This window comes from Manihot esculenta, chromosome 13 (genome assembly GCF_001659605.2).
Source record: "Manihot esculenta cultivar AM560-2 chromosome 13, M.esculenta_v8, whole genome shotgun sequence".
Classification (NCBI taxonomy): Eukaryota; Viridiplantae; Streptophyta; class Magnoliopsida; order Malpighiales; family Euphorbiaceae; genus Manihot; species Manihot esculenta.
In genome coordinates this window covers 4,648,033-4,671,716 of record NC_035173.2, presented here as the reverse complement: position 1 = coordinate 4,671,716, position 23,684 = coordinate 4,648,033, and the positions used below count along the sequence as shown (strand labels likewise).

The window sequence follows — 23,684 nt, the reverse complement described above, 5'->3', positions numbered from 1 at the left end:
GATTCAAGAATTTATCTACCAAATATGAAGTTAGTACCCAATCAACGAACCCATAAAACGTTTGCAAAGGTTTTTATTGTAAATTTTCATTGTCAAATGTTTAAAAATTACAATCCTTGAGAAAGGGAGGGAATACATTGGACATTTTGGTTCTCTAGTCAATTTTAGTTTCTTCAACAGCAAGCATCCTTCTCTTGTTCAATAACCGAGTCCAACCCTTGTTAAGGGTTCAAGATCAAGTTGTCAGACCAGGTCATTTTCTTTTGTAGCTGTTTCTTCTCATTGCTCGCCCAGGGTAACAGAGAACCATCTTCATCTTCCTGTTTAAGTCTGGGTCGGAAGCAGTGAAATGTCATCTCTTCCCTGTTAGAGGTGCAATGGAAAGTCTATTGCCAGCGGAATTCTCTCTTGGTGTAAACTCAAACATGGCTTGCAATTTTTCATTCTGCCTCGTGTGCTTGAGAAAATTCTTCATGGAGTGCAGCTGTACCCTTTTACGCCATGTCATCAGTTTCAGCTCGTCTTCACCAATCTTTGCACAAGGTTCCAATAATTCATTACCGCCCTCAACACTATCTTCCCTTTCTTTCTTGGCTTGGCACCTCAGTTTTTGTTATATAATCCTTCAAGTCTTGTTTGAATGAATTATAATTCTTGACAGAAATTAGATCTGAAGTTTTTGATTCAGTAGAGAACTTCTCAAGGCGATTAATCACAAATATCAGAGCCAATGCTTCAGCAGATGCTAAAACAGGCATGCTTTAAGAAACTTCTTTCATACAATCAATCTGCATGTCTCGTCCTCATTATTTTCACCAAAGAATGTGACAACAGCATTTGATCTTTCTTTCTCTACACTTCTTTCTTTTTATTGTGATGCTTTAAGACCTTTATCATGAGGAAGATGATCCTCTTTCTAATTTTAAATAATTTCTCTTTCTAAATTGATCGACTCTTAATTAAGTAAACCAATAGAGTTGATTGTTCTTATTAAGTAAATCTACAGGTTAAATCTATCAATACTTTTCATGAAGAACTTATGGCAGCTAAAACCATCCTCTTCATGGTTTGTATTTTTTTATAATTATTTTTTGATAAAAACATTTTATATTACCATCCATATTACGTTAAAAATAAAAAAAATATATTTTTAGTATAAAAAATCTCTTAATTAATAAAAAAAATTTAATTAAAATAATATTTAAATCTAAAAATAAATATAAAAACAACAAAATATTTTTTTTCTTGTGATTAAACTTTCAACGTTCGACTCTGTTTAAGATTTTTATTTACTAATTAGGAGTTTTTTTATATTGAAAAGATTTTATTAACGAAAATATAAATGGAATGTATAACTGTAAATAAATCGTTAGTATAAAATATTTTTATTGTAAAAAAATTAAGTATATAATTGTAAAAAAAATGCTAAGTTAAAGATTTTTATGACATTTTCTTTTTTTTTTTTTAATTCTCCTTTCACTCTCCCCTGCACCTTGTGAAGATTCAGCAGGATGAAAAGAAAAAGAAAAGAAAAGAAAAATAGCAGTTTCTTCTTTTTTTAATTTATTCAAAATGCGGGAGAACATATATTGAGAAGAAATACACAAATAAAGAGAGAGAATTATAATTTATGAAACATAAACCTGTGTATTTTTATTCACAGATGAAACTGATTCCCTGTTGTGAGCTGCATAAAGGATTTCACCTTCACATCCTGAAGGCATGGTTGGACGAATGCCGCCTGGATTCAGTGGAAAAAGTATTTTATAGTAACCATCCATAATGGCAGAAAAATTGCAAGTTTCTGCAACCTTCGGCATCTGCAAAACAAATATCAGATCAATACAGAACCCAGAACACAAGAACTAGCATATAAATCAAGTTACCTGATATATGTCTCGCATATACCCATGAAGATTTGGATACTCAACCACCTTCTTCTTAGTGCACTTGAACAAAACATTATATACAGGATCAAACCGAATCAAAGTGGTAAACAAGCAAACATCTGCTAGTGTTATTGTGTCTCCACACAAGAATCTTGAAGTACCCAAGTGATTATCTATCTTATCTAGTGTAGTGAACAACTCATCTACTGCTCTATCATATGCCTCTTGACTCTGAGCAAATCCACATCTGCAAAGATTCAGCCTTTTACATTTATGAACAAAAACTATGCAAATTCTGATATAAACAACTTTACCTGTAAACTCCATTGTTTACGTTAGGGTAGATCAATTGATTCCATTCCTCAATCTTTCCCTTCAACGAGTTCGGTGACAGATCCAAATCGGGATTCTGAGCCAACCCATTTAAGCCTGAATTGAAGAATTCAATAATGTCATAGCTTTCGTTGCATACCACCTCTTTCCTCTCTGAATCCCACAGCATCGGCACCGTAGCTCGCCCGCTGTACCCTCCTCTTGTTATCCCGTAAACCTCCTTCAAAGTCTTGCGTCCGTTTGCTTCGTCTTTACTGGGGACAAGGATGTATTTGTCCGTGTTTGGTGTGTTCTGGAATTCCCAGGAACCATCTTGGCCCGGTGCTGCGATGGACACCGGAATTGCATCTTCTAGGCCTTTGAGAGCTCTGACTATGAGGGTCCGGTGGGCCCAAGGGCAGGGAAGGCCCACGTAGAGGTGCAGGGTCGTTGGGTTTCGGCGGGAATATTGAGAATTGCTGAGCCGGAATTTGGAGGCGGGCCTAGTGTAACCGCCGGAGGAATCGGAGGGGGCCAGCTGCGACATCATGATTTGCCACGCCGAGTTCCATGCTGTACGGACGGTGGAGATGAGGAGACCCGGTGGGAGGGATGGACCCCAAAGTAGGTTAGTGATCGTAGTAAGGAGCTTTTTAGGAATCGGTGATTGAGGAGTTTGGTTCATGGACATTCTCGGATACACGACGCATCTACCTTTGGCCTTGGCAGCGGTGGCGGAGCTGGTGGTGGAGAATATCGGGAAATGGGAGCAGAGAGAGGAAGTGCAGTACATCATTTGCAATACGGGTAGGTAACAGGTATACCCGAAAGGGTTAAAAGAGTAAATTTAAATCTACAGAATCGAAATCACAAAACGGTGTCGTTCCAAACCATCTACTCTAAAACCCTAGAGCAGATATTGAGACAGCACGTATATATAAGAAGCATCCTTTGCGAGACGAGGGAGCCAGAGAAGGCGCACAGAAGGAGCCGATAAAAAATGTCGAAGCGAGGTGGAGCTTGATTCTCATTTGATTTCCTTGCATTTATTCATCTTCGAAACAAGGATTTAACACTCTGTAATCCGGTTTTTTATTTTGTTGTTATTGTTCAGGAAGAGGAGGTTCCGCTGGGAACAAGTTCAGGATGTCGCTGGGTCTTCCAGTGGCAGCGACGGTGAACTGCGCCGACAACACAGGAGCTAAGAATCTGTATATCATTTCCGTGAAAGGAATCAAGGGCCGCCTCAACCGTTTGCCATCAGCTTGCGTCGGAGACATGGTGATGGCCACCGTGAAGAAGGGAAAGCCTGATCTTAGGAAGAAGGTCATGCCAGCCGTCATTGTCAGACAGCGTAAACCCTGGCGCAGAAAGGATGGGGTCTACATGTATTTTGAAGGTTCGATTTCCTCTCAGATACGGCTACTAGCTTGCTGGTTTTTTTGAAACTTTTGTTTTCGGTGGATTATGGGTTGAATAGCATGTTTGCTGAGATTGCATAGTCTAGCTCTAATTACTTTTAGTTAATATGGTGGTTGCTTCTTTGATAATAGAGTGACCAGTTTAATTTATTAGTCACTTATAATGAGAAGCATATATCAAAGAAATTGCCAGTTTTAAACAGCATAATTCGCTCTTTAGCATTGTGCTACCTGTCTCCTGGTAAATTTTCATAGTTATTGCTGTAGGTTTGGTCATAAATCAGGTTGTACTTATGTGAAATTAGTAACCTTTAAAAATTCTAAATGATCTTGGTTTTCTAGGATGTGCTACTTGAGGTATTGTAGTAGGGTCATGTTTGTCTCATTCGTAGGTTTCCATGTTTGGGTTTTGCTGAGGACTTACCAGATGCCGCTCTCTTTTTATGCGTCCGTATCATTATCGATGTTTGATTGAATTGTTTGTGTTATGTTCGAAATTCTGCTTTCCTTTAGTCAGATGATTTTTATGTTTCTAAAATCCTTGCCTTTTATTTTTGCAGACAATGCTGGTGTCATTGTGAATCCCAAGGGGGAGATGAAAGGTACTGAATTTTGTATATAATGATAATGGAACAATTTTATGCATTGGCTTGCTAATACAAAGCATTAATTTTGATCAAAGCTTATTATTCTTGTTGTTTCTTTTATTTTCACTTATATGGCGAGTGATTCTGGATCTTTAAAATGGGATATACTGAACTCAGGTATTAAGCCTTGGGATGATGGTGATGAAAGGTGTGATAACGAGTTTGTGCATGAAAGTGTACTTCTGTCAAGCATCAATTAAACTTAGGCACTGGTCCTCGTTGTTGAACACTTTGATACTGAGCACCATGCATTCAAGACCTATGAGTTAACTGTTACTTGTATTCCTTGTTTATAAGGCTAATTTTTCATGGGTTTTGTCCTTTCGATTTGTTTTCCCTTTTAAAGTTCCTTGAAATCTGTGTCGTTATATTTTAAAGCATAATTGCTGATGAAGCTTAAAATTTTCATGTGTAAAACGATTCTCTTTTTTCATGATTGTAGGATCTGCTATTACTGGACCCATTGGGAAAGAATGTGCTGATTTGTGGCCAAGAATTGCTAGTGCTGCCAATGCTATCGTCTGAGAGCGAATTTTTGTTTTCATAGTTTGGTTGACCTTAGGATATATGATGCACTGGAAGTATTATTTTTTCTTGTGAGGTTCCTTTTATGTTGGGACAGAATGAAATGTGTCAGATAAGGATATTGCCAATTGTTTTCTTTTCTCTAGATTTATGTTGGTATGCTTCTTATATTAGATTGTTAAGATATCCTATAAGTACTTCTCCTTTAAATTTCTTCATTTGCCTTATACACATTAGCCATTGGGCAGGGATGCTGATCTAAAAGCCTTGCTGAGAAAAGCTTTATTGAGATGGTTAATAAGATGCATTTTGATCAAGACCTTTATTCTTTTTAGCTTATCGTCCTTACTGGCCTTCTCATCTTACTTTATTATGGTTAGATGATTTCATTGAGACTGGGAAAGCATTTTCCATTCGAACTTGTGTATCCAGTCATTTAAAATCAATCGATTTGATTTATATTCTTTTGTTTTTTTGTACAATTTTAATCAAACACTTTTATTTTTTTAATTCTTTCAAAATTTAGCTAAGATTTGCAGTCTATAAAATTTGTTGTTGCAGAAGAGAAACATAAAGTCTTCTATGAAAGAAGTTATATTTTGATATTTTTAACTAAAGTAAATAATTGTTAAAAAAGTATTTATGTATAATTACAAAATTGATTGTATTATTTTATATTTATACATTAAATGAAAAATATCTAATTTAGATTTGGAAGAGAAATTGTTAAATATATCTGTTTATATAATTTTTATTGGTATGTGACTACGTTTTTTCATAATAAAGTACATAAATAAAATGAAATCGTTTCTTTGCCTGCCCTAAGAAGGATATAATACACATTTATCTATTCTAGCATTAAATGAAGCATATTTTATCGCAATTCAAAATATGATTTTGCTTTATTGATGAATTTTAGCACAAAATATTTGAAGTTTCATTACATGATTTCTTAATTTCTAAGCAGTAGACCTTCTTTAAAGAACTTGGTATTATAATTTTATTCTTCTGTAAAATAAAAACATTTATTTTTAAATAAATGAATGAAATTTAGTTTATGATGAAAAAATTAAAATAGAAATTGTTCAAACATTTTTTGAAAACTGGGGAAACTTAAGAGCGTGATACAGCCACCTATCTGAAAATTAAATCGGAATATCATCTATTGAGACAGTTGATGACGTTAATGCACAACAATTATAGTTAATAAAATAACTAAAACTATTTATATTATATTAGTTTAAAAAATCACTAAGGGAAAGCTAATGAGAATGCCTGCAATGCTTTGGCTATATAAAGGAATCCCTTGCCTATTATTCAGAATTTGACTCTCATCCCTCTTTCTCACATACCAAAAAAAAATTAATAAAGAACGATCCCTTTTTTTTTTTTTGTCATCAGATAATTTCATTAATTTGTGTGTCATTATAATATAAAAAAAAATTGAACAATAGTTTTAGATATTAAAAATTAAAAAAAAAGGAAAGACTGAAAAGAATTATAGGACTGGAGAGTATTAATTGATTATTATTATTTTTTTCCCCGAGGCCGAAGCAAGTGCTTGACTGGTAATTTCCTTCCGCCGTCGCTCGGTTGCTCGTCATGTTCTCGCGCCTCTTTATGTAACCCGAAACGCTCAGTCTTCACTGAATTGAAACTCCCACACATTATACAGTCGTGGTTGATCATAAAATCGGCTACTTGCATTTTGGTTCCGGTTGGAAGAAGAACATGGTTTGGAATTATCCAGACATATCCTTGGAGGAAATGATGAAACTAATAAAAGGGTTTGTAGATATCATGATTCTGGCATCTGGGTATCAGTCCTCTGGTCTTTTAGCCCAGTGGGATGCCCACAACATCAAGAAAGCCTTCCAATGGGCTTCCTTCTTTGAGAATGTAAGTAAATTATTGTGCATTCCCTTTCCACTCTTTTTGTTTTGTGAATGTATTGTTACGAGATTTTGATGGGAAAGCTGATATATTTTTCACATCTCCTATACTAAGCTACTGTGTCATTCGTTTTATTGTTTGGGGATGGGAATATTGAAAATTGTCTTGATGATAATGTTTAGGTGCTTGGGCAAATAAGTAGCTCAGATGCTTACCAGGACTCAGTTAAGGAACTTGATGCAGCTCTGCGAGAAATGACATTATATCCTTCCTTTCCTCAGGTAGGCCATTGTGTTTTATTGTCTAACGATGAGTTTGCGTTTAGTTTCAGCACTTATTATGAGTTCTGCATGATTGTCTGATATATCTATTAAAAGCAGGGACTTGCAAATCTATCCTATGGTACTCTGAATAGGGCAAGAAATTTTGTGATGGCACATTTGTTCCATACTTTGCCATTGAGGGATTCACATCTCAGGGCTTTTCTAACTGCAATTATTGAGATGGATCTTGACAAGCATTCCGGAGCAGAGCATGATTACCTTAGTGTATATCTGAACAGGTTTAACTTGCTTTCAGAGAGGAGGGGTCTTGTGAAGGATTCGGTTATTGCGGTTGAAGACAATATTGCAACTAGGAAGATTGGAAGATTCACCGATGATGACTTGACTCAGTTAACTCTCGAGGAGATGTTCAAGAGGCAGTCAGCAGTGTCATGCATATCTAAAGTTGGGACAGGCTTAGATATCCTCTCTAATGCAATCAGATGTTGTAGTTGGACTGATTCTGATAGTAGCTTATCTGAAGAACAACTGAAGCATGAAAGAGCTCAAGCATCAGTGCGGTAAACACTGGAAATTTTAAAATGATATCCTGTGTTCTGATGATAATTTTCCCCCTTTTGTGATAAGAAAGTAAGTGCTTGTACTTCATTGGACTTGAGGCTGAAGATGCTTCGGCTGTGTATGCAGGAGTGCAGATCAATTGGTTGATTTTATTACATGGAATCGTTGGAAATCATTGAACCTCTCATATTTTCTTAATAATCGAACTGTCAGATTGGTGTCAGGTGCCAGCATGATATTTTCTGCTCCTAAAGTTTACTGGGAGCAAATTTTTGAACGGTTGAGTACTTCAGCAAAATGCAAGGATGACGATGATTTGCAGGAAATGATAGTAAGTTAGTTCAAAGTTATATGAATGTCCTGAATGTTTCATGATGCATATTGAATAGTCATTTGTTTTTCATATTTGATTAATGCATGTTTATCTCCTCCATTCAAGTCTCCATAAATGCGTGTTTTAGAGTTTCCAGTTGATGTAATTATTTGATTATGAAGAAATGGGCCAACTCACAAATGATGCACAGTTTGCCTTGGTCATTTTTAGAAATTGTAAACATGTGGGTGCTGAGGAACTTGTGTTCAAGATTTGTGATGCGTGTTCAAGACATTTTGCTTAATGATACACTTAAGCACTTCTTCATTTAGTTTCAAGTGGTAATGTTGATACATCCAATTCATTTGGCGATGTTAAAATGCAAAGAGATTAAGCTGGTTAGGCCAGAAAGATTTCAAGTGTTAATAACTTTATGAAGAATCTTGGTTCCTTGAGTTTTATATGTTTTCTGATCAAAGTAGCGGTTTACACTTGAGCTGTTCTTATTTAGTTTTATGCATATGATGCTGCAACACAAAAAATGTTGACCTTGACTTCTCATTCTATTCATAATTTCATACACTTCCTTTTGGGTCATTTTTCTCCCTGGAGACAGGAACTCATGTTGCTTGGATGCATTACAAGCAAATGGAACCACCTAATTGAATATTTCATATCAGTTTCTTATGATCCCTTCACTATCTCAAAGCTGTACCATGAAGTCTGCAGCTTATTTACAGGAAGATATCAAAGTTCTCATTCTAAAGAGGAATCAACAGATACAAAGGTGTGTGTATATGCTTATGGTCTAAATATGTGTGTAAATACATGTATACATGATCCATTGATCTGAACTATATGAATTTCTAGTGTTTTTCTACTTCCATGAATTTCTATTTGATGGAGTGGAATGAACATTTAAGGCTGTATAACTTTGACCACAAACATCTCTCTGTCCTTTCTTATGTTCTTGCTGAAACTTTTGCAAATTGAATTGTATAAGAGATTCTTGGCTGAATGAATTATATTGTTGCCAGTCCTGCATGAGTTTGTACTTTTTATACATGTCGTTTAGTTAAGCATGGGCTGGTTAATTCTGTTACATTTTGTCTTATTGCTAAAATCCTTTTTGTGTTCATCAGTATTACATCTTGTGACTGATTCTAGCAGTGCATAACAGGAAAATGCCATTCTTGAGTACTTGGATGGGTTGGTGGATGGGCAGCTTCATCAATTGTGGAAACTTTCCCCTGTCCTTGTAGCTGTTGCAGTCCCATTCTGGTGGTCTTACGGTTCTATTCATTGTTTCGGCATGCTGTGAATTTGAATTTTGAAATCAGTTTAGTTACATAGAAAGATTTTGTTACAGTTAACCTTACAGACTTGTTAACTTATGGCTGTACAATTTTCACTATATATCATCGCTCAATTTAGCCAAATCCTCTCCTCAAAATCACTTGCTGAAAAAAGGGAATGAAATGTAAAACCTCAAGGGAGATTTCACTCCCTATGGGTTTCCATGCTCCTTCCAAGACATGCTCTAATATCAATAGATATAAAAGTGCCTCTAGGTGGTACTGTGGCAGATTTCTGATTAAAGATGCTGCTGTTTTGGTGTTGTAGGTCGCCTTTGTTTAGATTGTATCTAAGTGAAATAGAGAGTCAATTCAGAGGAGATTCTTCAGTAATGAGGTTTAAGCTTTGTAACCTTTTGCCATCCTCTTCAGAATTAGAAATTCTGACACGCTATGTTTCCTAATTTTCCTTAGTAATTGACATATGGTTAATTAGCAGATGCTGCAGCTGTGTCCATGATAGGAAGGAGCATGGAGATTGTAAGTATATTCAACCCTCCCCATTACATGCTAAAAGTTTTCACAAAATCAAAATCTAGGTTGTAAACTGTACAAGCATCTTTATTTCAGGAAGTCTGCGTCAACCATGTGCAGTGAACTAGTGGAAATTCTTCCATTGTTCTCATTATGAGTTACTGAGGTCATGGTTCATGTATACCTAAACATCATGTTTCAAGTCCTAGAGGGGAAAAGGGTTAAAAATGGATTTTCTATGTAAGAGATGCTTCTAGTTGATAGGATTCCTTGATAGAGACAAATGATGCAAGCATGATTTGCAGCCTTGCACTAGTAACCATGAGCATTATGTTTTCTGTTCTCTTTATTTTATGTTGTTGTTTTCTGTTGTATACTTCAGGGCTGGATGGTTTAGCCGTGTTTCTGTGGCAACTTTAATTTCTTATGGCTTTTTCCTTTACTTTTGTTGAATTCCACGTTTGGGATAGGAGTAACGAACTCTTATAAGAGTCTTAGACACTTCTCCCTTTTGAGCTAGCTCAAAAGCTGAGTTAGGTCTGGTCTAAATAAGGGTCTCCCGTAAATATTTCATCCTAAGCGTGAGCGTGAGGGAGTGTGTGTTGAATTTCATGTTTGGGATATGGTAATGTGTCCCTTAGTCTTAGACACTCCCTTTGAGCAGGCTTTTGAGGTGAGTTAGGTCTGGTTCAAATTTAATGGTTTTTATTGCATGCATAAGCATTAGAGACTATTGAGGAACTATTTTGCTAAAAGTCTTATAGCCACTGCATCTGATTTATGCCCAGGTCAACTAGCTGAGAGAATTTGGTGTCTTCACATCTTTCATATTTGTGGCACTCGAGTAATGTATGGTGCCAATAGTGCTTGAGAATCTCTACTCATGTATTGCCAAGTGTCTTCTTATTTATTGTCTATCTTGTACTCGGAAGATAAAGGGCTAGAGGTATTTTCTTTACTTTTTTTAGCTTTTCATTGCCAATATTTAGAAGTTGTCTTTTTAGACCTCAGAAATTTCCATTCAGCTGTATTTATTATTTTTTTGACACCAATGGATATTAAAAAAGAAACATTTTTTTAAATAGATATTTTTAATGCTTTTATCCTTTGATGTGGCTGTTGGAAACAGAAAGGTTTTAATTGTGCAAGCCGATTTGCAACTGAGAAAAATCTTGAGTAGATATGACTGTGCTGCAACTGCAACTAATGGTTACATGATTAAAATCCCTACATTTTTGCCAGCATGAGATTTATGTCTTGTTATCAAGTGAATTCTTGGTACATATAAAAGTCGGTACCAGTTCAGCCTATAAAATTTAAGATTAATTATTTCATTGTGTTTCATTTGTGTCCCTTCTTGAAATCTTTTCAAGGTTTTCATCCAACACAACTCCTGATTCTGTATGTTGAATAATAGTTGGAAATGCTCTTTCAATTCTTCCTCTGTGAATTGGGGGTGTATTTATGGAGTTGATTCTTATCTGAGGGCCAAAATAGGATTTTGTATATGGCTCTACAAGGAATCACTGTTCTCACTTGTGAGGTCTCTGACTTGGTTTACCAAATTTTCTCTGTACTAAATTTTGTGTATGTGTGCAGTTCTTTCTTCCTTATCACTTCTTCTGTTTTAATGATGCTTCAGATTGTCTACCCAAAACCATTTTTTCCAAATCCTGTGGTCCCTTCTGCATATGAAGAGTCAACCAACCATGAATTGAAAAGCTATGAAGTTCTCAACCACGAGTGGGATTATATCAGGTCTCTCTCACTCTTTAGGTATGGACGGTGTGAACCTTTATGTTAGAACAAACCTCATCTTATTATTATTTTATCGCATGATTCCTGGCAACGTCACCAACCATGAGTAAAACAGAAGGAAAACCAGAAACAGATAAAAACTAGCTGCTGGTTGGAATACTGACCAGAGAACAAGTGCATGGCATTACTATTGACATTGCATAATTAGCTGCATGTCTCCATTCTTTCATCATTTGTGGGGACCCCAAAAAGACTAGTGGTATAAGCAAAGTTGAATATTCCCATGTGATAATGTTTTTTTGGCCCCCACTAATGGGAGAATGACACTCGATGTCATTGAAAATGCTTCCTGCTAATGGGCATTGATACTTGAAAGCTCAACTTACGTTTGTTCTCTTATGCTTGTGGGGTCCTATTGTATTTTGCTATACAAGCTTTCCTTGGATTAACACATATCGACAGTCAGAGAAAGAAGCTAGCAATGAAAAATTTGAGCTTACAAAGTGTAAAGAAAAACCAATTCCAAAAGTGGAGGAAGAGAATTGCAAGCACCGAGTCAGCTATTACCCTTGGAAATGTAAAAAATCAAGCATCATTTGGTTGCTGCTGTGGATCATATGTCTTGAGGCAGCTTGTGTGGAAGTTCAGGATAAAGTGGAAGCAAGCTTTGGGATGGCGAAGGAGCAGCGGTGTACGATATACCTATGATATTCACAGCTATTCTCTTAACTTCGACGACGGTCTCCACCATGGTCATCTTCCATCAAGGGGTTCTCAATGAAAGTTTTCTCCTTCCCAGCAACAAGTCACCTGGTTGTTATCGGTTGGTTTCGTAGGACAGGGTGGCATATATACAAGGTTGTCTCAAGATACTGGGGGTATTTATTTTTATCAATCTGTTACTGGTTACTTCGCTTTGTTGTGAGAGTTATAGGAATCTGTCGATATAATGTTGTATAGCATCTGAGCCATGTTCTTTTATTCTCAAGCACTTTGAAGAGAATTTTGTACTTGTTTTGAAATGTTCTTCGTTACTTGATGCCTTTCTGTGTTTAAAGATTTCTTTTGTTTATAGAAATGGATTCCTGACTCATTTCTGGATTTTGTTACATAATTTCCTTTTCACAGTCTGTTTAGCTTGGAATGGATTCCTGAGAGCCTTTCTCAGATGCCACGTCTCACATTCCTCTGAAGTGGAATCTCTTCTTCTTCTTCTTTTTTTTTAATGGTTTTTTCCACTCCTTTTGCATCTCCAGTATCAGTAGTCTAATTGAATTCTTAGTTATGGTTATTGTTGTATTGGAACATTTTGAAGCAGACAAGGAAACATTTTTGAAGAACTACTGTGAAAGCTGAGGGATTAATGTTAGGCTAAATTTTATTTAATTAATTTATTTTTAGAAATTTTTTATTTAAAATAAAATTTTTAAATTCTTTTTAAGTTTAAAAACTTTCATTTTAAAAAAATTAAATTTTGCATAAAAAATTCAATTATATTTTAATTTCAATACCACTAAATTATTAAAGTTTTGTATATTTCAAGTAATTAATTAATAAAAAAAAATACTTTTTCGTCAAAAGAAAATAATCGTTTTTAAGGAAATTGATTTTTTTTTTAAAGGTGAATAATTTTCTAAATTTAAAATTTTTTTTATTAATATCACTGGACTTCCAAGATATGAATCTTTTGCTGCATAATTTTAGAGATAAATAAAATATATTTGATCAATTTAAAATTAAAGATAGAAAAATTATTTTTTAAAAAATATAATTTAAATGTGTTTGATTGATATGTTAAATTTTCAAAAAATAAATAAAATGTGACTATAAAAATGATATAAATATTTTCATTTTAAATATATATAATATTTAATTTAATATAGAAAATTATATATTGATTAAATACTCAAATTTTAAAAAGTAAATACTCAATTCATATAATAATTAATATATCTATATATTTTTATGATAATAATAATAAAAATATCATAAAATATACAAAATATTTATGTTTAATGTAATTAATTAATTTTTTTATTTAGATGTATTTATAATAAAAAATATTTTATTATTAAATAATAATAGTTTATTTTTAAAAATATTATATTAAATAAAGATTTATTTAATTTTTTTAAAAAACTGAGTTATACTTATTTAAACCTTAAAAAAAAAAAAAGAATTTATTTCCATTTATCTACCATTGAATTGGGCCAATGTTCATCAGCAGAATTTGAAGTTTTTTAATGTATTTAAACTTCATCTAATTTAATTTACATATTATATTAAAATTTATGTTAATTATTATTATAAAATTATAAATTACTGTAAATTAATAATTTGTTTATTTCTTCTTCCATCTCTCGTCAATTACATTCTCTCTTTTATTTTATTTCCTCATAAAAAAATTTTAAATAAATGAATAAATAAAAAGAGAGGCAGTTTGAGTTTGCATTGATTTATTTCATTATTTTATTTTAAAATCAATATTAAATAACATTTAATAAATAAATATTGTAAGTGTTTTTCATAATTATAGCTAACTGTAATGGATAATATCAAAATCAATAATAATATTCAATAAAATATTATTAAATTTATAATTAATAATATGCATAAAAATATTCCAAAAAATTATGAATTATTAGCATTAAGTTATTATGTGGAATTTATTATATTTTTTGTGATATTTAATTTATAAAAAGAGATGGATGATTGAAATAAATTAATTACTAAAAATTTTTAGTACTTCTTAAAGTATTAAAATTATGTATTTAATAATAAAGTAGAAATAATAAAAAAATTAATAAATTATGAAGGGGATTATGCTTTTCTGATTAATCATTTAGGAAAAATATAATATTTTAATTAACTACTTAATTTCTTCATTTTAAAAAACAAATTAATTAATTTTTTTAAATCATTAACTATTTAATTATTACTGTTCAAATGATTAACTATTTTAGCTGCATATTTTATTTAAGCACTTAATAATGTTATTAATATGTTTTTTTTTATTATTATTGAAAGAATAAAACATGAGAACTATCAAATTTACTTAAATGCATTTACCACTCGGTTATATCGGTGAATCCATTAATATATCTTATTAATTTTTCAATTTCAAAATGATATATAATATTAATTCTCTATAAATTTAACATTACAACTATTTGATTTTTATAATTTATAGCAGATATTAAATAATTTATGGTTTGAAAAAAAATAGATTAAGTAATTATTTTAAAAGTAAAGAATCAATATTTAGTTTTATTAAATAAGATATACTAAATATTATTTTTTAATCATTTATCTATAGTTTCTTATATAAAAAGGCAATTTGGATCAAAACATTTAAACGTTTGAGTTGTTTTATATTTATAATTAAAATTTTGAATTTTCAATAATAAAATTAAATTTTTTATTTTATTCTGATTATGGTTAAAGAACTAAATTAAATTTTAAAAATTAAGAAAATTAAAATTTTAAATAAATAAAAATTTATAGACTAAAGAATAATATTTTATTTTATATAATATATATCATATAAACATGATATAATTTACAATAGCATTAACTATAAATATATAGTGAAATATTTTATGTACAATATTTACAAATGCAATTTTAATATAACAAGAGTTTATTTGTGAGAAATTTTTTTATATAATTGATGTTGTAGAGATTAGATTGATGAAGTGGCCGAAATAGAGTTATATTGTGATTAGTTAGACCTGCAAAGAAGAGAATGTGAGGTGGTGGGTGCCCACAGCAGCCATTTCGATACTCAAGTCAGTATACTGAAAAATAAAGAAAATACAATAAATTGTTTAGAATTTAAGTGGTGTGAGAGAATAGTGTACTTTTGCCTCTATGATTATTCTTCTTTTATATAGCATGAAAGTGGTGATAAATATGACATTTTTTGATAATTCGGCGATGATGTGGCTGACTGCTTGATAAAAGATACCGCCAACTAATAGGTTGGTGATCCCACGATTACAGACATAATGGAGATACGCTAGACTGTGTCTAATAATAGTAACTTTGTGCTGAGATTTGTCCTGTGTAGGAGAGGGCGAGTCTTGATGATGAACTCGGTGTTAAGATGTCCGAGTCTTACTTTCCTCATAGGGACTACACTACTCACTTATCATATTCTTTTACGTGGACCTGTTCTGTGGTAACAACTCATGACTTATTTTAGGCGATTGTTATGTAGCATCAGATGTCCCCCTACTGGTCTTTGATTCTTCAGGTTCAAAGGTGGCAGTTTGTCTTTTCGGTTTGGGACACGTAGCATGGTTTGGCTGGTCTTTACTGTTTGCATCATTTTACCTATCTTTGGTCATGATGGTTGTCTCATTTTTCGAGCCACATTAAATGTTTTGTCGGCTATGCCACTATATAAGAACTCCCCTCTCTCTTCTTTTGTTTACTACTGTCATCTGTGAAAGTCATGAATGGGAGAACTCTTTTTCTTTTCCTAAGAATAACTAGATCTGTACAAAGGATATCATCATGGTCTATGAAGAGCAGCTGAAATTGGGTTTTCATGAAGGTGCAAGCATATTGTTTGGCCTTGAGGACTGCAACCAGTCCAACTATAATGGCTTTTCGGCATCACGACCCTAGGAAGGGGGATTGGATTGTACAAGATTGATTCTGAGGGTTAGGCCAGAAAGGAAGTTGGAGAAGTGATCCTTCACGCGGTTTTTCCTAGACAGAAGACCTTTTCTTGGGAGATGAGTTCAGAAAATTGAAGGATTAATACCTGGGCTTATGGCTTGGTGGGCTCCTGCCTTGAAGGAATTTTATAATAAGGGATTTTCACATGGTCACTTGTTTTGATATAAGTCTCACTTTTGATTTTTGATTGACACCTGCGTCTTTTAGGGATTGGTATACTTGTCTCGTGGCTGTCTGACATAGAGGGCTTGATTAATGGGACCAACACCCTGATTTTGGTCTAGCAGAATCTGTCTAATAACCTAGCTTGGTGGAACTCGTCTTGTGGCATTGTTTAATGGGATTAATGCCCGAATGTCTAGCGGAACTCGCCTTGTGGTCTTGTTTAGTGGGACCAATGCCCGAATTGTCTGGTGAAACCCGCTTTGTAACTTAGCCTAGCAAAACTCACCTTGTGGCCTTGTTTAGTGGGAATAATACTCGGATGGTCTGGTGGAATCCGCCTTGTGGCCTTGTTTAGTGGAATCAATACTCAGATGGTCTGGCGAAATCGGTCTTGTGGCCTGGCCTGGTAGAACCCGTCTTGTGGCCTTCTTCTTGTCTCCTTAAACTTTTTGAGAAAAGCAATCCCATCGTTCTTTATTGCTGAAGAACACAACATGTGAAAGAAATATCTCGTTAATTTGTTATTGATAAAAATTTATCAGATTACAGATATTTCAGGCATGGAGAATGACTTGACTATCTATCTTGGCTAGTTTATATGATCCATGATGAATAACCTTCGAGACTCTAAATAGTCCTTTCCAATTCTTGCCCAACTTATCAGGCTCGACATTTTCACTTGTTATATATATTCTTTTAAGGATTAGGTCCCTCACATTAAAAGCTCATGACTGGACCTTATTGTTGAACATTCTAGACATTTTATTTCTATAAACCGCCATTCTGATTGCAGGCTTTTCTCGCAGAAATTTGGCTTAGTTCAAATTGAATTGCATTTTTTCGGAATTTCCTGAAATCTCAGTGTGTTGTGTTCTGAAACTACTTACTTAGATTTTCATGGGGATGACTACCTCGGCCCCATATATAAGAGAAAATGGTGTTTCTTCTATGACTGTCTTAGGAATGGTCTTGTATGCCCACTGTATACGAGGTAACTCCTTGGGCCAATTGCCCTTAACTTGGTCGAGCCTTTTCTTTAGCTTCTGTAGGATGTTCTTGTTTGTCTCATATGTAACAACCCGGAAACCGATACCCTACCGTAACGGCCCGAACCACCACCGGCGCTAGGATCCAGATCGGCTTAAGGCCGCCGGGACCCGTAGCAAGCCAAACATACCTCCTATCACCTGGTCAAATCCCATACATGATCAAAACACTAACATAAAAACTTAAACGTGTGATATATAGACCGAGCTTGACCTGTATGCAACATAACTGGAAACATAAAAGAACCCCTACTAGAGCCCTCATCAAAACTCTAGCTGGGTCAACATAACATACATCAAGCTGGGATCACATCCAAAGAACTAGAACCTAACCTGTGCATGCAATCAAACCACAACATAAGACCTCCACTAAGGTCCTCATCCATTACTATAGCGTGGTAAACAACACATGCCACAAGATTAGTTCAAACACAACTCAACATAAAACCATAACATACATCATGTACTAAACAGGGACTAACCAAGCCTCAGGGCCAAGCACAATACTAAACCATAAACATAACTCCACTAAACTTTACATTACATTCTCTTACAATTCATTATCATTACATGTCCACACTAGAAGTACTAATCTAAAGCTATTACATGTACAAGACCTTTACCCTTGACGTCTTCCTGGCCTACCACTGACCTGCAAAACTGGGGTTAGGGGAGAGGGGTGAGCTAAAAAGCCCAGTGAGTAGAAACAAAGAAAACAGTTCATTAATTACATGCTTTCATGAAATGCGTCACAGCACAAACAAGTCATATCACGGATTGGACCCAACCCCAAAACATCCCTAAGCTCTTTGCTCGGCCACCATAAAGGGCACCACAGGACTTCGTAATGCCTGGCCTAGCCAGGTCTTATCCATAGGGCTAGTGGGATCGTCTTTGGTCCAATCTCCATCAACAGTAAATAATGCAATGCTTCATATTCGTGTAACTAGTGCAATCAACCTATTACATATAAACATGATGCATGAGCATGCTTTAGGCATTTTATTTCATAAAATAAAAGATTTAGTTTATTTCTACTCACCTCCTGGCAGATGCTGGACTGACTCTGCAACTGCTAAAACTGATGGCCTCCTCGATCCCTCGGGTCCGATCCTACACAGGTGGACTCGAATGAGGTGCCAAACACACTCTAACAACTCATAAGCAACTGCCCAAAAACCCCCCTAGAACATCACATGAACATGCATAGAAAACAACCTTGAAAAGGCTGGACATGGCACTTTCGGCGGCACCTTCGGCGGTCGAAAGTCCCTTCCAGAGACGAAACTCGGGTAGGTTCGGCGGCAGGTTCGGCGGCCGAAACCCCTGGACAGAAACGAAACTCAGCCTTCGGGGGCACGTTCGGCAGCCGAAAGACTGCCTCCCATGCAGGTTCGGCGGTCGAAACTCCTTTCGGCGGCCGAACCTGGTCCCCTCTGGACGACAGGTCCGATTCTGCCAAGCCAAAAACCAAACTCAAAACACCCCAAATCCTTACATACTCTCTCCCAAACATGCATACTCACTCCCACATGCATAAAGGGGCATAAACTAACTTAAAACCCCAACAAAACATCATGTAATCATACATTGGCACAAAACTCACATAAACCCTATCATGCATATCTACCCAAACACATACATCAAATCTCATTAAAACTTACTTAAAACTCATTAAAATATAAGGAAAAGCAGAGATCTACACTACACTAACCTCTTGGAGATCGAGGGTTGGTGTGACCCGAACCTTGGAGATGTGGAGGAAACTAGCTCCGGGGTCTCCAAGCTCCAAATCCTTGATATGAATTGATCTAGGGCAGTGACTCGCCCATTTAACCTCTGTACTTTATTAATTGTTTTGGGTGCTTCTATATTTTGGATAGCGCTGATGTTCTCAGGGTTTGCCTCTCTGCTTTTTTATGAGATGATATACCCCAGAAAACTTTTCAATTTTTATCCTGAAGGTACACTTTTCAGTGTTCAGGTTCATACCTGCTTTGTCTAGGACGTCAAAAACTTTTCGAGTATCTTCTAGATGGTCTTCCAAGGATCAGCTTTTTACTACCATGTCATCCACATGCACTTCGACAGTTGATCCCACTACGTCTTTAAAAATTCCTGATACTAGCTTTTGGTATGTCGCTCCCATATTTTTTAATCCAAAAGGCATTATCTTGTAGCAGTAAACTTTTTCTCTGTTATGAATGCAGTCTTCTCTGACTCCTCGGTGTTCATCATAATTTGGTGGTATCTTGAAATAGCATCAAGGAAGGAAACTATTGCATGACCCGAGGTTGAGTATACTAATCTGTCGAGGGATGACAATGGATAATGATCTTTAGGACATGCTTTATTCAGGTCAGTGAAATCCACACACATTCTCCATTTTTCGTTAGCTTTCTTTACCAGGACTGCATTGGCCATCCATGTGGAATACTGGACTTTCTTTATCAATCCTGCACTTAAAAGCTTATCGACCTCTTCTTTGATTACTTGCTGCATCTCTGGTGCAAACTTTTTTTTCTTTTATTGGACTGGTTTGATGGTCTTGTCAATAGATAGCGTATGAGTAATGAGAGTTGGGTCTACACCTGTTACATCTCTTGAAGACCAAGCAAAAGTGGTTACTCGACTCTTTAGCAATTTTATTAGACTAATCTTTGTTTCACCGATTAACGCAGTATCGAATCATACCTTTTGTTTCTTATCTATCTGGACCTCCTCTACCTAGTCTGCCAGCTCTGATTTTACGTGAGATTCCAATTTCTCCAACAAGCCGATGTGTATTGTTGCTTTCTCAAGATTTTTTGCTGGGTGTCTATAACCTTCTTTGGCCAACCTCGAATTGCCTCAGGCCACTACTATTCCCTTTAAAGCTGAAAGCTTAAGACACATAGCACCCATATTAATAACGATACTATAGCAGTTTAGGACTGGACAGCCGAGTATCACATTGTATGCAAATGAGATACTACCACCGTAAACTCTATATACAACTCTCGCCTATATTTTTTTTGTCTCCTAGTACTAGGGGGAGGTTGATGGTACCGAGTACTTCCATAGTCTTATCTCCTAATCCTACTAAATGATAAGAGACTCTAACAAGGTTGTTTTTATCCAAGCCTAACTTGTTAAAAATATTTAAGATAAGAAGGTTAACAAAATTACCTGTATCCACCAATACTCGCCTTACCTTGTATCGGGAGGATCTTAATGATCAATGAATCATTTTAAAAAAATCCAATCGTTTTATCAGTTGGACCGAACCATAACTCTTGCTTGGCCTATGGTTCTTGATCGACTGATAGGACGTCTTCTGCTATACACTTATTTTTTTCTTTGCTCTTATCAGGTCCTCATGTAATGACATTTACAATTCTGACCATTTTGAAAGTGGAAGGAGAGAGAGGTATTCTTCTATGAGAAAAAAAGAGTAGGAGATTGGTCGTAATCCAAATGAATGGAGAAGATTCAAAAGATTTTACGACAGTGGAACCAAATGATATCGCAGATATTAAGTTGATGACGTGGCCGGAATAAAGTTACGCTGTGATTGGTTAGACCTGCAAAGAAAAAAACGTGAGGTGGTGGGTACCCACGATAGCCACTTTGACGCTATGCTGAAGAATGGAGAAAATGCAATGAATTGTTTAGAACTTGAATGGTGTGAGAGAATAACATACCTTTACCTCTGTAATTCTTCTTCTTTTATATTGCAAGAAAGTGGGGATAAATATGATATTTTCCGATAATTCGACAATGATGTGACCAACTTATTGATAAGGGATATTAATAGCTAATAGATTAGTAATCCGCCGATTATAGACCTAATGAGATACGTTGGATTGTGTTTGATAACGGTAACTTTGTACCGAAACTCATCCTATCTAGAGAATAGCGAGTCTTGATAATGAATGGGTGTTGAAGTGTCCGGATATATATTTTTTTTTGTGAGACTGCACTACTAACTTATCAAATTCTTGCAATGTAAACCTATTCTGTGATAACAATTTATAACTTATTTTAGACGGTTGATATATAACATCAATAATATAATATAATATATTATATAATAAATGTAAAATATATTTCACTTTAGATATAAAATTTAAATTAAGCAATATATATTTTTCAATTAAAAAAATTTAAAAATTATAGTACAAATTTCATGCAGTTATGTTGCTCTAATTAATTAAAAAAATTGATTTTATTATTTAATTTTTTTAAACTATAATTATGAATGGAAACGTAAATGTAAAGTTTTCATCCTATCCTCGTACAAAAAGAATGAATCTGATATAACATTGGTCTAATATAAAAATGTACGTAATAAATATTTTATATTAAAATTTACGAATAATACTTAAAATATATATAATAAATGAGCAAATATACATAAAAATATTCAATTTAAATAAAGTTTGGAGCTCTGTAGCCTCACCAATAAAACAAAAGAAAATAAAGTACAAACAATTGGAATTCTGCTCGTTGATTCCTAATAACAATTGTTTTTTTTCAGAGCCTAATAAACTAATTCGACTACTCAAATTATAATCTGACACGTGTTCACTAACTTTTTAACCGTGCAATGAAACTATTTCCAAAATCCAATGCGCTAAAAACAGACACAGAATGAGCGATAATTCAAATTAAAACTCAAAGAAAAAAAAAGCAAACCAACCACAATTCGAAGCCCAAACTAAAATTACTGACCAGTTCAACATGCCCTGCATGCAAAACCATTGATCCACAGCCAGAGAGTCCCAATATTGAATAGGCCGGAACGGACAAGTGACAAGAACCAAATTCGATATTACAATCACCACAAGAAAAATAGCAAAAAGCACAGTGAAGGGCAGCTTGAATGGATACAGATAGCGTCGAAGAAGAACAAACACAACGAAAGAGGAGTAGCAAACTTAGCCGGTCATCGGTCTGTAGTAGCGTTACTCATCATACATAGCAGTACAATTTCGAGTAGTGAATACTGGATAACAGAAAGCCTTTCATAAGAATCGAAATCGAGTCGTCACCCTCAAGATAAACGAAAACTATAGGTTCGATAAAATACTCTCGTCATTAATAAATAAAAATCTAAAAAAAAAATCTCAATAAAATATAATGAATCAGCAAAACATATCCGCCTCAGCAAAAATCAGAGGACGAAAGACTTAGAAATAATACCAATGGCGACCAAGACGTGGAAGATAATACCAAGACCATTACTTGAAACAATTTTAAACAACCATGCTCAGCACCACCGCGTTCCTCAGCCTCTCATACTCCATGGCCCCGCGGCACCGGCAAAACCACCCTCATTCTCGAACGTACAAATTTCTTGTCTTTATTATTCTACCAATGGGAATTCTTTTGTTTCTACAATGCAATTTCTGATACTGTTATTTTGCTTTTGATACAGGTCTCCTTAACGACTAGAACAAAGGCCCTCATATCACCAGTTATGTGGACTTTGCTCAATCGGTTAAGGACCATCATTTGCAGCGTAACAACTCTTTCTCATAGGCGTCTTGGTCTACTTGTGATTCCTCGGCTCTTTCCAGTTGTAAAACCCAGCTCGAAACTTGCCTTGAATCAATGGCTTATAAGGGAATCCAGCTCGGCACCATTACCTCCAATCAAATCTTCTCCATTCTAAATAAATGCACCGCCTCGACACCGCCATTCGCTGCATAATAATCCTGAATAATTACGGTAGTCCATCAAGATAAAAAAAAATGCCATTTTTGATAAGATTTTTGGTTCAGTTCTTTGGGTGCAGGAAGATTTCACACTATCTGCTCGATCAAATGCCCAAGAGATTGATGGGCTTCCAGGATTGGTGGATAGAGGAAAGAGTTTGTCATTAGAGGAAACTTCATATTTTAGAGAGGCGATTGTAGCGTTGAGATTGGCTAAGAAGGTGATTAAAGTGCAGCAAGGCGATTGTAGCGTTTATTTTCATTAGACGATAGGAATATGTAGTTAACTAAGAAATTTTCTTCAATTCTCTGTTTTTATTTCTTTTTTAGGACATTTAAGTAATTAAAATTTTTTTTTTCTCTCTGTTGATTAATTAGAACGAAAGTTAATAACACAAAAAATTAAAATTTGGATAGATATTTTTAATAATTAATGAAATTGATGACCGCTGGATTTCTTCACCCCAGAACAGGGGGGTGACCGCAGCCAAAGGCCCATGATACAGAGGCCCACGCACTTGATACCCCCCAACAAGCCTGGCTCATTCCAGCTTCCGGGCCGGGCTCGACCAAGCTTCCTCACTCAGTCCAGTCTGATCCCTGACCAGCAGACCCCTCTCAGGCCCAGCGTCCAGCCCAACTCTCGGCCCAGCCCG

At 35.0% G+C, this 23,684-nt stretch overlaps 4 protein-coding genes, 1 non-coding gene and 1 pseudogene across 11 annotated transcripts; 4 read left to right on the top strand and 2 right to left on the bottom strand.

The window, feature by feature from the left end:
- Positions 1–60: 60 nt before the first annotated feature.
- LOC110629545 lies at positions 61–1,161 on the bottom strand (annotated as a pseudogene).
- Positions 1,162–1,529: 368 nt separating this feature from the next.
- On the bottom strand, positions 1,530–3,026 carry LOC110629544 (glutathionyl-hydroquinone reductase YqjG). Its single transcript, XM_021776565.2, has 3 exons — positions 2,204–3,026; positions 1,887–2,136; positions 1,530–1,820 (listed from the first exon to the last, which is right to left on the bottom strand). Exons 1-3 carry the CDS (start codon positions 2,995–2,997, stop codon positions 1,629–1,631), a joined length of 1,236 nt encoding a protein of 411 aa, XP_021632257.1. The 5' UTR covers positions 2,998–3,026; the 3' UTR covers positions 1,530–1,628.
- A 38-nt stretch (positions 3,027–3,064) lies between these two features.
- LOC110629546 (60S ribosomal protein L23) lies at positions 3,065–5,111 on the top strand. Its single transcript, XM_021776566.2, has 4 exons — positions 3,065–3,214; positions 3,316–3,600; positions 4,183–4,224; positions 4,712–5,111. The coding sequence occupies exons 1-4, from the start codon at positions 3,202–3,204 to the stop codon at positions 4,792–4,794; spliced, it is 423 nt and encodes a 140-aa protein (XP_021632258.1). The 5' UTR covers positions 3,065–3,201; the 3' UTR covers positions 4,795–5,111.
- On the top strand, positions 3,736–3,871 carry LOC122721662. The gene has a single exon (XR_006348366.1). It is a non-coding gene; the product is annotated as a small nucleolar RNA snoR137 (small nucleolar RNA).
- Positions 5,112–6,246: 1,135 nt separating the features above from the next.
- Positions 6,247–12,541, top strand: LOC110629142. 7 transcript variants are annotated; one of them, XR_002490172.2, is made up of 10 exons: positions 6,247–6,693; positions 6,870–6,968; positions 7,068–7,531; positions 7,659–7,863; positions 8,462–8,632; positions 9,026–9,126; positions 9,469–9,537; positions 9,640–9,680; positions 10,463–10,620; positions 11,092–12,541. XR_002490172.2 is itself a non-coding variant. In XM_021776054.2 (9 exons), the coding sequence occupies exons 1-9, from the start codon at positions 6,526–6,528 to the stop codon at positions 10,543–10,545; spliced, it is 1,401 nt and encodes a 466-aa protein (XP_021631746.1). In that variant the 5' UTR covers positions 6,248–6,525; the 3' UTR covers positions 10,546–12,541. The 7 variants fall into 7 exon arrangements, 2 of the variants coding, with proteins under 2 accessions (XP_021631746.1, XP_021631748.1); XR_006348128.1 differs by having other exon boundaries at positions 11,048–12,541; XR_002490174.2 differs by having other exon boundaries at positions 6,248–6,693; positions 11,317–12,541.
- A 9,555-nt stretch (positions 12,542–22,096) lies between these two features.
- On the top strand, positions 22,097–23,340 carry LOC110630521. Its single transcript, XM_021778053.2, has 2 exons — positions 22,097–22,656; positions 22,749–23,340. The coding sequence occupies exons 1-2, from the start codon at positions 22,516–22,518 to the stop codon at positions 22,983–22,985; spliced, it is 378 nt and encodes a 125-aa protein (XP_021633745.1). The 5' UTR covers positions 22,097–22,515; the 3' UTR covers positions 22,986–23,340.
- The last annotated feature ends 344 nt before the right edge of the window (positions 23,341–23,684 follow it).